The following is a 13,822-nucleotide window of genomic DNA, read 5'->3' as shown; positions in this document are numbered from 1 at the left end:
AGGGAGGCAGAGGCAGGCGGATCTCTGTGAGTTTGAGACCAGTCTGGTCACAGAGTGAGTTCCAGGACAGCAAGGATTGTTACAAAGAGAAACCCTGTCTCGAAAGAGAGAGAGAGTCTCAAGAGAATAAGGCAGACAGCAATAAAGACCCCAACTCTCACATACACACAATACACATCTCTCTCTCTCTCTCTCTCTCTCTCACACACACACACACACACACACACACACACACACACACACACACACACACACACAGTGGGTGGCAGGGAGAAGCAGGCCAGCTATAACTTCAGACCCACTCCTGCTAGGTCCTGTCAATGAGACAGACAGGCCCTAAGTTCAAAAGATTCCGTCCTACCCACCCCAAACAGTACCGGCAGGCAGCCGTAGTGTTCACACACAGGAGCCTGTAGAGGACATTTCACATTCAAACCGCAGCAGGACCACCACCCCTGCTGCTTACATCAGCGGGTCTGTTTGTGTCCACAGGGCAGTGCTGTTTTAAAAGTCTGGCTTTGGCATTCTCGCTTCTACGGAACAGCGTGCTGTTGTTCCAAGGCTCTGTGAATGGAAAGTCATGCCCGTGGCTGCACAGTGAGACTTGGAACTTACCCCTCTTCCCAGTCTAGCCTCTCCTTGAGCTCCAGCCCCTGGCGATGGCAGGTGCTTTCTCTACGCCTGTGGTTTTGTCTTTCCAGAAGGTCATACTACTGCGAAACTGCGGCGAGGAGCCATCCGACTCCATCACCGACCTGCTCTGCTTGTGTTTGGGGCGCTGGCTGGTTCGTTCGGTAACGGCTTCTCTTCACTCCTGAGTGGTCTTACTGTCGCGTGGGTGCGCCACTTTGTGTAACCTGTCCCCTAAGCATGGGCAGGGAGATTGTTACCAGGGTTTCGTAGTTATAAAACAGCCGCTACAAAAGCTGGGAATTGTTTTTTTGGTGTGGACATGTATTTTCTGCCTTTCATTTCCTCTTTCTTTCGCAGAACAGGGCGTTGGACCCAGAACCTCACTTATGCTGGGCCAGTACTGAACACTAAGCCGCATCCTCAGCCTCCCTTTTCTTTTTCTTTCCTATTTTGAAATATGATCTAAGTTACTCAAGCTGGCCTTGAACTCATTCTGTAGTCCAGACTGGCCTTGAACCTATGATCTTCTTGTCTCTGCCTCTGTCCTAGGTAGCCGGGATTACAGGCCTGTGCCACCAGGCCTGGCCCAATGCTGTTTTCATTAGAATGTGAATGCTTGGAGATTGTCTGGGGTATAAACGAGGATAATGCATATGTGTTCTCCTGGAAGCTATGCTGGGAAGCTGTATGGGAGTTTCTGGGAAATCTCTATAAATAGCTTTACTCCATCTCACACGCACATGTGACACCCACCCACCCACTCCCACCCCACACAGGGCCCCACTGTTTTGTAAACAGTGAGAACCACAAGATTCTGTTAAGAAGGAACAGGGGGAGGAGTTTTTCACATCATTTCTGGTCCTCACTCGGCAGTGAAAAAGTAGTATTTTTATGTGGGTTTGGTGATCAAATTCATCCTTGTGCTTATAAGCACTTTATGAACTAAGTCGCCTCCCCAACCCAATCACGGGGATTTTGAGGGTCACAGTCCAATCTACAGCAAATTCCTCCTGCTCTTCCTCCAGGTCACTGTGAGACTCAACTTTTTCCTCTGAGGACGCTGCCCCATGGCCCCTCCCACACTGTGACCCTGCCCTGTCCTTCCAGGACACCCTTACTGAACGCACCTGGCACAGTGACCTTCCGTTGACCCCAGTGACACACCCTTACTCCATGGTGCATTAAGCACTCTCTTTGCTCTGTCTTTCTCCTGGCTTGGGAGTTCCCAGAGCTCAGAGAATATCCACTGTTTCCCCTGGCTTCATCCTCCAAGGCTGGCACGTCGAAATGCTCAACAGGGCCTGGAGACAACACAAATGAGAGGTGAGTACAGGCAGGACCCAGCCCAGCACCCCACAAAGGGTGTGCCCCCATTGCCCCAGGCTGTACCAACTGAGCTTCCCGTTGAGAGGAGCTGCTGGTCAAGGCGCTGTCTTTGCAAGGAGATAGTAGCAGTGAACCTGAGCGATTACATCAGAGGCTTGGAATCCTACAGGTCCTGGGCTGGGATATCAGCCTTAGTGCAATGCTTCTCAACCTGTAGGCTGCGACCCCTTTGCCGTTGAATGACACTTTCACAAGGGGCCACCTGAGACCATGGGAAAACACAGATGTTTACATTAAGATTCACAACAGTAGCAGAATTACAGTTATGAAGTAACAATGAAAATAATTTCATGGTTGGGGGTCACCACAGCGTGAGGAAGTGTATTAAAGGGCCGCAGCGTGAGGAAGGCTGAGAACCACTGTCTAGGTGCACTAACCCTCTCCACACCACAGAGATGTGTCATCATCACTGATTTTCAGATAAATAAGGGCATCGCATCCAAGTTCAGTGACTCCTGCTGGTGACATGAGCTTTGATGCCCATAGAGTGTGCACTGATACCTCTGCCATGTCATCTGGTTTATTAGAACCACACACCTCAGTGTCCTTCTCATTAGCAAAGGCCGTGTCTTCAGTCACTGTGCTCTGGGCCATCCACAAATCAGTCTGGGGGAGCACCACAGTTATGGAGCTCCCCCACTCCACCTCCTCTCACCCTCGTCATTGCGCCCTCCCCCATCCCCCTCTTCCCGGAGGACTCAGGAGACCACCCAGGCCTATTGTGATCTCAGTGGTCGCCTAGGCCCCGCCCTCCATCCGCTTGCCCAAGCTGAAGCTCCCCAGTACTGATGTGCAGGCAAGCTGATGAAAAGATGGAGGGATGGAAGAGCGGGGCTGTTGCTGCCATTGGCCTTCATGTTGCCCTGGGCATGTAGCTCACTGGCATGTAGGTCTCTGGGGACCCTGTGGTTCAGTCCCTAAGGGGTGGTAGAATCATCTGGGAGCCAGTTCCAAAGGCAAGTTCCCAGGGATGCTGATTCAGGAGTTGGAGGGGCAGGATTTAGGAATCTGAGGTAGCTGGTCTCTGATCACATGATCACTGAGATTCTTACAACACCTACCCTTTAAAGATACTTGGGGGGGGGGAGCCGTGTGTGTGTGTGTGTGTGTGTGTGTGTGTGTGTGTGTGTGTGTGTGTGTGTGATTTGCTATCTATGTAAGTACTGGAGTTTCCTAGGGTTAGTGGCCACACGGGTACATATTTCAGAAAAGGTAGCCAGCTGTTGGGGCAGTGATGCCTACTGGCCACATCAGGAAGGCTTAAGTCCAGAAGGATCTTTAGAGAACCTCTGCCACCATGCCGAAAACCTTTGGAAAGGTCTAATGCAAAGCCACCATGTTACAGCACTCGAGCAAGATGGGACATCAGTGTCCCCAGTGGTGGGCTCCTGTCTGAGTCAGAGAATGCATGTATGCAGTCCAGGGCAATGGGTTGGTCAACAAACTTCAAACCCCTGCCACAGGGTGAGCTGTTTTAGAAACTCTGTTTACAGCAGAGAAGGACATAGGTTTTTTTTTTTTCTTTCTCTCAAGGTTTTTGGGCTATCTGGTGGTGGGCATGACGCCTTAAACATAGACACAAGAGCTGGACGGTTGGTTCAGGCCTCTAATCCAGCTACCAAGGAGGATGAGTCAAGAGGATCTCAGGTTCGAACCTAGCCTAGGCTACAAGAGTGAGCTCAAGGCTGGCCTGGACAACTTAATAAGACTCCATTCTCATCATAAAAAAGCTAAAAGAGAGCTGGGGAACATTTGCTCACAGATAAAATGCTTACCTCTCCCCAGTGTGACATCAACAAAATCCCTGAGTAAACCTCGTTGGCTGTGTTCTTGTACAATGGCGTGAAACAGACAAAACAGGCTAGTGTTGGGGGGAACCTGGGCGGAGCCAATGACATCAGTCAGCTAGGGTCTTTCCGTACTCATCACACTTGATTCTTCAGATGGGGAGGCATATTTGCAAGCATCGTGCAAAGGCCCTGCACAGGGAAGGAGCTTAATACACTGCCAAAGCAGACAGGCTGGTATAAATGGGAAAGAGGACCCAGTGCAGATCTAAGAGGTCTGCTGGGCCCCAGATTGCCAACCTTTGTCAAAACACTGAACTCGGAGTTCCTGGTTCCTCTAGACTGCCTGGCCAACAAGTCCCAGGGATCTATCTGCCTGTCTCCACCTTCCCAGTGAGGGCGCCACTGAGCCCAGCTTTTTACATGGATTCTGGGGGATCCAATCCTGGTCTTCAAGCACTTTACCAACTGAGTATTCTCCCTAGCTGTGGGGCGTTTACCCACCAACCCCACAGTTCCCCAGAGTTCTCTTGAGTGTGAGCAGCAGGAAATATTAGATAGAAGGATTTAGATTGTGGAGATAGAAAATAAAGAATAGGCCGGGCAGTGGTGGCGCACGCCTTTAATCCCAGCACTCGGGAGGCAGAGCCAGGCGGATCTCTGTGAGTTCGAGGCCAGCCTGGGCTACCAAGTGAGTTCCAGGAAAGGCGCAAAGCTACACAGAGAAACCCTGTCTCGAAAAACCAAAAAAAAAAATAAAAATAAAATAAAGAATAGTCTCAAGAGGCCCCAGGCCCCGACTGTCTCTGCCCCAGGATATTTATAGAGCCGCCAAGGGGTGGAGCAAAAGACCTCCTCCCCCAGCACAGCCAAGTGCAGACCATCTCAGACACCTGCACTCAGGCCCGTGGCCCTAATCATCCTCTATGCGGACCTGCTGGTAAAGCCACGAGGAACTGGAAAACGGGCTCCCACACCTAGCCCTGTCTGTCTGTCCTTGCCAGTGATACTGGGTTTAAATCTGGTAAGATTGTGTCCATCCACAGTGCAACATGCACCACTATCAGTCGGTACTCAGTTCTGCAGCCTGCATGGCTATGCCCTCCCATCCCGTGACTTCAGATGATTCTTTTCATTTGCTTTTTGAGAGGCATTTCTCGGGGCTGGGGGACTCAGAATCCCACCAGCATCCCAGCGCTGCCCACCTGTCAGCAGAAACTGCTGGCAGTTTGCTAAGCTTAGGTGCAGCATCGGACTTGATTGCCCAGAGCATGTCAATAGTCACAGTCACTACCTATTCATAACAGACCCAGCTCTCCAGGGAAACCTTCCTCCCATGCCGGTCCTCAATAGGGTGGATGGGGTCCCAACAATCAGTGTTGCATTAGAATGTCCCAGGTTCACAGTAAGCGATCATCTAAACCACATGCTTCCGGTCCAGTTAAGGCTTTTAAAGATTGGGCAGTATGTGGAATTCAGAAGCTCTGAGCAAGAAGGGAGCAGCTGGGTTTGAAATAGTCACACTTAGCTGAAAGTCTCTCTCTGCTGCCTACTTCCGTGTGAGCTTGAGCAATCCTCTCTGTCTTCACCGTAAAGCAAGACTGCAGACACACCACGGAGCCTTGTTGGGGTTATTGAGAGTCTCTTGCTCACACATGTAACACAGTAGCTGGCTCAGCGAAGATGCTCAAGAGGTGGCAGATGTGACTGTTTCCAAAAGATAAGACTGAAGTGCGCTATTGTGTGAGCCCAACCTCACTTCCAGTGCTCTCATTCTGCGTACTTGTTCACAAACAGTCGTTTCAAGAAAGCGTTTAATTTCTCCCACCCCAATGTGCCTTTTTGACTGTGAAGGAATTCTAAGGTTCCCTTGCTGGAATACCAGGTGTCTCCATCTGAGATGAGATTGTAGGTGTTTTCTAGTGTGACGGCTTCCACCAGGAAGGGTCAGATATGCCTCCTTGACATGCGCGAGGCAGATGAGGCAGGGATTCCTGGAGTTACTCTTTACGTCTTCAAATGCGACGATGCTTCTGCAGACCACCTGCTCTCCCTCAAATGGGATGACCTGTCTGTTGATCACCCACTTGCCCTCTACTCGGGCTCCCTGATTTAGGAACTCAAAGGGTTGATGCCTTTGAATAAAGGCTCCTCAATCCCCAGCTCCCTGTTCATGCCAATGGTTCAAGGAATTTTACCATTGATACTATGATCATTCATAATTATCCAGCCATCTATATACTCATTAGTCAACTACCTACCCACATATCTATCCGTCTACTCCATCTATTCAGCCATCCAGCTTATCTCACCACCCCAGTACACCCATTTATTCCATTACTGTGCATTGGGTTCCTGCGTGATGCCAGCCTCTTTTCCTAGGTGGTGTGGCCATAAGAATTAGTCACATATGGCTCCTGCCCTCATGGGAATTAGACTCGAATGAAAGAAACAGATGTCAAGAGTTTACAAACATTTGTTAACTGTTGCTAGTGTTCCAAGGAGAATACCTGATACAAAAATGATACTGCAAGAAAGGCAATGTAAAGCACACACACACACACACACACACACACACACACACACACACACACACACACACTACTCTCGTAGCCCAGGTTAGCCTCAAACTCACACTTCTCCTGCCTCAGTTTTGCCCAGCTTGGCAAAAATTACTTTAGGATTGAGCTAAGATGCCCAGGATAGACAGAGGCACAGATCAGAGAGGAGACAGGGGAAGGGCCATGAGGCAGGCAGCGGCAGGTCACTACCAGGGAATTGAAAGAACGCCTGCGGTATTGGGGGAGACATGGAAAGACAGAGAAGCAGTGGCTGGTAAGTGGGGGTGGTGACACAAGCGTTGTGGTGGTGATGTGAATGTGTGGTAGTGGTTTGTGGTGTTGCTGTGTGTGTTGGTGATGGGGCTGTGTGGCAGGGATGTATGGTAAAGTTCTGTGGCAGCGATAGAGTTCTGTGGTAGTGGGGTGTATGGTGGTTGGCTTCTGTGGTGATATAGTTCTTTGGCGACAGAGCTCTTTGGTGATGGCCTGTACGGGTATGGGGTGTGCAGTGAGATTGTGTGGATGGAGTGTATGGTGTGATTGTGTGGTAGGGCTGCATAGTGGTAGGGTATGTGGCAGAGGTCTGTGGTGGTAGGCATATGTTAATGGGGTGTATACGGTGGAGAAGGTAGTGTGTGGAAGAGCACCACGTGTGGTGGGATGGTGGCTATGATGACGTGGGTGTGGGATTGTGACTAGAGAAAGCTGGAATAGAAACATTGCTGTATTTTCCTGTAAGAATCATGTGAATGCCATTGTCAATAGGCCACGGCCCTTGCTCCCAACTCAGCTCTGCTGTATAGAAGCTGTTGGAACTTGGCCTGATGTTCAGCCTCAGGCTTCATTCTTTAAAACAGGGCAGCAATAATGTTAGGCGAAACAGGACAGTGCTTTGCAAACAGTGAGTATTCAATACTGTAGATTTTATTGCATTTATTTATTGCTTAATTGGAATAGTACTGGAAGGGTGTGGGTGGGCTCGGCAGTAGAGGTACATGTTCGCCTAGCAGGTACCAGGCCCAGGGACTGAACCACAGTACTGAGAAGGAGGAAGAGGAGCTGGAAAGGGAAGAGAAAAAAAGAGGAGGAAGAAGTAAGGACAGGGAACTGGAAGAGGAGGAAAAGAGGAGAAAAAAAATGAAATAGTACTGGAAAGGCAGCAGAGATGTCAAAACAACCCTGTCATACAGGAAATGTCAAAATCCCTTCTGGGGAGACCTGGAACAATCCTTGGAATTAAAGTTGCATGAAAGCCTGTTCCCTAATCACAATAGAAAAGTCAGGAGTAGGAGAGCGGGTGGGACCATCTTCTTCTGACTATTGGTTTGATGGTGTCGGGAAGGTCCAGGGAAGTGCACATTCACTGTGTACAGGGGGACGCCAGCCCTTCGGCATCTTTCGGGGGACGTGAGGCACCATTTAAAGCAAGGGATACCACTGTACAGACGTAGGGGGAATTACAAGATCCAGCTGCAGGCCGTGGGGTTTCGAGTCTCCCTTCTCAGGGCCTCACAGAATCATTCCAAGAAGCAAATGGCAGCGAAGGAGGCGTCCAGTGCACTCCACACCCGTGTAGCCGAGCCCTTGAGAGACATGTGGTGGACTTGGATCAGTCTGTGGGTCCCACTGCTGAGCCCTGCGGCCTGTGTGAGTGGGGAGAACAGGCTTGTAGTTAAGCTTCCTCCAAGACCCCCAAACTCGACTTTGGGGCCCTAGAACTTTCTTCCTCTCCCTCATTTTTTTTTTTAGTAACATGTGGCCAGGGAATAAGCGCCAGATCTCAACCACAGTACAATGTTTCTGCTATCGTGGGAGGGGAGCCTGTGAACATCTGGGAATTCCCATGGCACGTGGGGATTATGAGTCTCGGCAATCATGTCTGTGGGGGATCTATTCTCAGTGAGTGGTGGATTCTAACTGCATCCCATTGCTTCGGCCAAATCAACAAGTAAGTGTTCCTGTAAGAAGTTTGGGGTGAGTGTGCATGTGTGTGTGTGTGTGTGTGTGTGTGTGTGTGTGTGTGTGTGTGTGTGCGCGCGCGAGCGTGTGCATGTGCGTGTGCGTGTGTGTTGGTACTAGGGATTGAGCCTAGGGGCCCATGCGGGGCAAGTGCTCTCTGCAGTCCAAGCCTTCTTTTGGCATTTTTTTTTCAGTGACTTATTCTAATTTATTCTATAATGTATAAGCCAGTAGTTTCCAGCTGTGTCTTTTTTTTAATTTATTTTAATTTATTTTGCAATACAATTCAGTTCTACATATCAGCCACGGATTCCCTTGTTCTCCCCCCTCCCGTCCCCCTCACCTTCCCCCCAACCCCCCCCCCCCCCCCATTCCCATCTCCTCCAGGGCAAAGCCTTCCCCACAGACTGAGGTCAACCTGGTAGACTCAGTCCAGGTAGGTCTAGTCCCCTCCTCCCAGGCCGAGCCAAACAATCCTGCATAGGCCCCAGGTTTCAAACAGCCAACTCATGCAATGAGCACAAGATCTGGTCCCACTGCCTGGATGCCTCCCAAACAGATCAAGCCAATCAACTGTCTCACCCATTCGGAGGGCCTGACCCAGTGGGGACCCCTCAGCCATTGGTTCATAGTTCATGTGTTTCCATTCATTTGGCTATTTGTCCCTGTGCTTTATCCAACCTTGGTCTCAACAATTCTCGCTCATATAAACCCTCCTCATTCTCGCTAATTGGACTCCCGGAGCTCCACCCGGGGCCTAGCCATGGATCTCTGCATCCAGATCCCTCAGTAGTTGGATGAGGTTTCTAGCACAACAATTAGGGTGTTTGGCCATCCCATCACCAGAGTAGGTCAGATCGGGCTGTCTCTCGACCATTGCCAGCAGTCTGTTGTGTGGGTTGGCTTTTTATTTTGAGGCAAAGTCTCACAAAGTTTCTAGGCTGGCCCGGAACTCATTCTATAGCCCAGCGAGACCTTGAATTTGTAATTCTCCTGCCTCAGCTTCCCCAGTAGCTGACCCTGTAGGACTGTGTCAACAGGCTAACACTCAGGATTTTCTTCCTAACCAGTGTTGCTGAATGCTTGTCCCAGAGGCTGATGACCCTGGAACTCCATTCAGCCAGCTGTGTGACACCATGAGGTGCTAAAATGGCCTGTGCGGCTGAGTATTCCACCTGGCCTCTGGGAGGTGAACGGTTCTCCTCCCAGGATCCCATCCATCTTGTGGTGTGCTCCAGGCTCTGCGGCTCGCTAAGCGCCCGTGGATATGATCCGACACAATAAACACCTTTCCAAGCTGGTTACGGTAGTCCCTGCTTCTCACTGAGCACTGTGAGGATGAGCCTGGAGGATGACTTGTCAGGGGCCAGCCTGGACTACATAAGGAAGACCTTGTCTTAAAGACAATCAAGCAGAAACCCTAAATAGACAAAAAAAAAAAAAAAAGGTCTATCACTATTTGCTCTTGCTGGAGACCCAGTGGGTGGTGAAAGACCGCAGAGTAGGAGGGACACGGAAGGCACTGGCGTGGGAGGGTGGGGCTCCAGCCCTCGAGCACCTATCACCAGCTCTGGGCTGGTGTACAAGTCCTTGAGTCCCATGACTCTTCCCAAACTCCTGCTCTATAATCAATCCAGCTCTTCTTGAGAATCAAGGATGACGTCTTGGTGTCCTCCAACTGCCTAGATGCTGGTTTGTCCAAGTAAGATCGTCAGGCTAGATGCTGGAACTCCAGCTGCCTCCTCTGCTCAGATCCCTTTAGCCCCTCACTAAGTAGGATATAGCCCCTGATGGCAGAAGGATTTTTTTTCCTTAGGGATCCCTCCTTTCCACCTCTATCATTTACCTTCTCTCTCCTCTTATTTTAAATGAGCTCGAACCTGGAGATCATGCATGGCAGAGATGACTTCAACAACATGGAGGACTTGAAGTATAAGGAAGTAGACAAGGTGATCATACACCCGAGTTTTGATAGCTGGCTCCTGGACAATGACATAGCTTTGCTCTTGCTCAGATCCCCATTAAACTTGACTGTCAACAGTGTACCCATCTGCGTTTCAGAAGTTTCCAACATACTGGCATGGGATAACTGCTGGGTGACAGGATGGGGCCTTACCAATACCAGTGAGTGACTCTGGCTTGGGTATTACAGGGTGGCATGTGGCTGGTGTTCAGAAGGGTTAGAAAAGTCTAGAAGCTCTGCTGGCCCTTGAAGTTTTGCCTGGTGGACCTGGTGACTTCAGTTCCCATTGAAGGCCCATATCGTCCCTTATCCTCAGTCCCTCAAGCAGCCAGCCTTCATGAGACTTCTGGAGAAAATGGTGTGCTTATACTCTAGAACATGAACCCTGGACAGCACCTCAGGAGAAACCCAGAGAGAAGTTTGCCAAGTCCAAAAGTTCACTCAGTAGCATTCTGGGGGACTATGGAAGGACACAGGGCAGCAGTGTAGACCGCCTCTGCTCTGGATGATGGCGTCAGCATTGCTTGACTAAGGCCAAGGGCTCTAACTAACTGAAAGCCCAGACCCAGGCCAAGGAAAAAAAAATCACTGAGTATAAAATGTCCTTTGTAGAAGCAACTTGCAGCTCACTCCTAGACCCCTTCCCAGTCATGCCTGTAAACTGATCCCTTTTGTCCAGGTTCTTGGTAAGCATGTCTTGCCCCATAATCCATCAGCAGGGAACACCTTGCAAGTCATGCTGTTCCTCCGTGAAGGCCCTCACATGGCCAAACCTGTGTTCTGGTGTTGGGTTCCAAAGTCCCAACCTGGGTGGGAATCTGTCTTCGATGATTTTTATGAGCTTAAAAGAAACAACAACCAAGTTCTTGACACCAGAGTCCTCAAGTATCATTCAATACACATGCCTTGACTTTTTCTCTATTCTGGAAGCATCCTAGACACAGGATTCGGCAATACCTAAAGAGAGAGAAAGCATCTGCACCCTGGGAAGTGAGTGCCCCTCCCTGGTGAATGTCTCAAGGAGCCTAGAGTGGTACAAGCCCACGTATCTGCCTGGGTTCTCTTGATCATCATGGATTCAAACAAACATGTTTCCGGGATTCCAGCGGGGGCTTGTGCCTACTGTAGGATTGGAAGATGTTAAACTCAGGCTGAGATTAGGCAGGGTCCTAGTCCTGGGGAACTATGGATGCTTGGGAGATCTTGATGGTCTTCTAGACACCTATTCCTCTCCCACATTCCCACCAAACTGGATTGATCTCTGGGCTAGCAGAAGTTCTTGCGTATTGGGGTGATGTGGGAGGGCCCTGGCACTCAACTTAAAGGGACCATTTTAGCTGAGACTCTCTCTTCTCCCCTGCTTCTCCTCTGGGTCAGGTTTAGTAAAAGTCCAACCCTCAAAACTGCAGAAAGTCAATGTGGAGCTGTTCGGATGGGACTGGTGCGGTCAGGTTTTGCCTCTACTAACCAAGAATATGCTGTGTGCTGGGGCTCGAGATGCTGGGAAGGATGCCTGCCAGGTAAAGGGTTGGGCTCCGCCTGGGGAGGGTGGTTGGCTTTTCTGTCCAATGGATGAGATGCCACATCTCTTCCCTGGGACCAGAGTAGCAAATAACCCAAGCTGGGTGGCTTTAATCAACATACACGATCCTCCTACAGCTCAGGATGACACAAGCCCTAAATCAATATGTGGGCAAGGCCTGTTCCCTCCCCAGCTCTCGAAGGGGAGCCATGGCCACCTCTCTAGCTCCTGGTGTGGCCTTGCTCTAATGTTTGCCCACGAGTGTGGCTTCTGATTTACTTACTCCCCGCCCCGCCGAGTCATTTAAAAAGTGGTGCTTTAAGTATTACATTTTATAATTTTAACATAACACTGCTCTTTTTGCATTTGCTGTATATTTGTCTGTGTATCCAGTAGATTCAACCAATGGTTTTTTATGAGGCATGATGGATTTTTGCTTATTCTGTTCACTTTTTGCAATTGTGAGGAAAATAGAGAAAGCTGAGCTGGAAGAAAATGCATTCTTGGGGAAAGCATAAGTTTTTGATACAGAAACGTTAAAAAAAAGGATACATTAATCAATGACCTAGGTGGTGATGATGATGATGGTGGTGGTGGTGGTGATGGTGATGATGATGGTGGTGGTGGTGGTGATGATGATGGTGGTGATGGTGGTGGTGGTAGTGGTGGTGATGATGATGGTGGTGATGGTGGTGGTGATGGTGATGGTGGTGGTGGTGGTGATGGTGGTGGTGGTGGTGGTGGTGGTGGTGGTGGTGGTGGTGATGATGATGTTGGTGATGGTGGTGGTGGTGGTGATGATGGTGGTAGTGGTGGTGATGATGGTGGTAGTGGTGGTGATGATGATGGTGGTGATGGTGTTGGTGGTGGTGATGATGATGGTGGTAGTGGTGGTGATGATGATGGTGGTGATGGTGGTGGTGGTGGTGATGGTGGTGGTGGAAATCAGTCTTTCATCAAGTTGTCACTCATCCAAATCCTTTTAACTAACTTGCTTGCTCCCTATGCAACAGTCACAGCTGTGTGGCTGGAGAACTGAATAAAAAACAGACACCTGCCACCACGGGGACTCTCCAGTACCTTCTGTCAAGAAGCTCACACTTCCGCAGGCTATGGGAGTGGCTTCCTACTGCCCTCCCACTCCCCAGCAACTTTTCTCTCCTAGGGTGACAGCGGAGGACCTCTAGTTTGCAACAAGAAGAGAAACATAACCACTTGGTACCAGTTGGGAATTGTCAGCTGGGGCGTGGGCTGTGGCAGGAAGAACGTACCCGGAGTGTACACCAAGGTGTCGCATTACCTGGAGTGGATTAGAAAGGAGACAGCCAAGGCAGGAAAGCCTTACGTGTATGTGGAGGACTCTGCATGCTCTTCGCCCATCTCGTGCTGGCCTCTCGTGTTCCTATATTTTGTAATGTTCTAACCTGGTGATTAAACACGACACTGTCCCCAAGCCAAGTGTCATTCTCAGTGTATGAAATAAGGAGCAGGGCGAACTCAAGCTCTGAGGGAGGATTCTCGGGCTTCACCTGAACTCACTGCACAGCTGTAGGAGGGTACCAGACAAGCCTGGGAACCACTGCAGAGTTTCAAATGGGACTGAAAAGTGGGGTGAGTCCTCTCCAAGGTTCAGAGTCTCTTTCTAAAGGGGGTTAATATTGGGGTTAGTCAGCTAGTGAGTAAATAATTGGCCAAGAAAATAGCTTGGTCAAATCAACCAAACAACCCTGAGGAAAGCCAATGCCACTCACCCCATGCACTGTGACAGGCCTCTATGAATCATGCAAGGTAAAGAAAAAAACTCCCAACCTGCCACATAGGAAGACTCTATGTATGATACATGGACTGGATTCTACATAATTCCACATAATTACAGAGAAAACGCAAAGCCATCCTGCAAACACAAAGATGATAACCTAATAAAAACCTGACTCCAGGGGCAACTGTTCGCTCTTGAGCCTGCTGTCATGTTTTGAGAGAGCACTGTCACTGTGTCCATCTTCGATTTCCT

The 13,822-nt window shown here is 49.7% G+C and overlaps 1 protein-coding gene across 1 annotated transcript; it reads left to right on the top strand.

Annotated features, from left to right (window-relative positions):
• Positions 1 to 2,823: 2,823 nt before the first annotated feature.
• On the top strand, positions 2,824 to 13,449 carry LOC128107910 (serine protease 52-like). The gene is made up of 5 exons (XM_052734248.1): positions 2,824 to 2,905; positions 8,117 to 8,315; positions 10,200 to 10,450; positions 11,667 to 11,809; positions 12,977 to 13,449. The coding sequence occupies exons 1-5, from the start codon at positions 2,824 to 2,826 to the stop codon at positions 13,232 to 13,234; spliced, it is 933 nt and encodes a 310-aa protein (XP_052590208.1). The 3' UTR covers positions 13,235 to 13,449.
• Positions 13,450 to 13,822: the final 373 nt, after the last annotated feature.

The sequence above is a fragment of the Peromyscus californicus genome, unplaced genomic scaffold (genome assembly GCF_007827085.1).
Source record: "Peromyscus californicus insignis strain IS unplaced genomic scaffold, ASM782708v3 Scaffold_12__1_contigs__length_115047231, whole genome shotgun sequence".
In the NCBI taxonomy this organism is placed as follows: Eukaryota; Metazoa; Chordata; class Mammalia; order Rodentia; family Cricetidae; genus Peromyscus; species Peromyscus californicus.
This window is presented reverse-complemented; position numbering and strand designations above follow the sequence as displayed.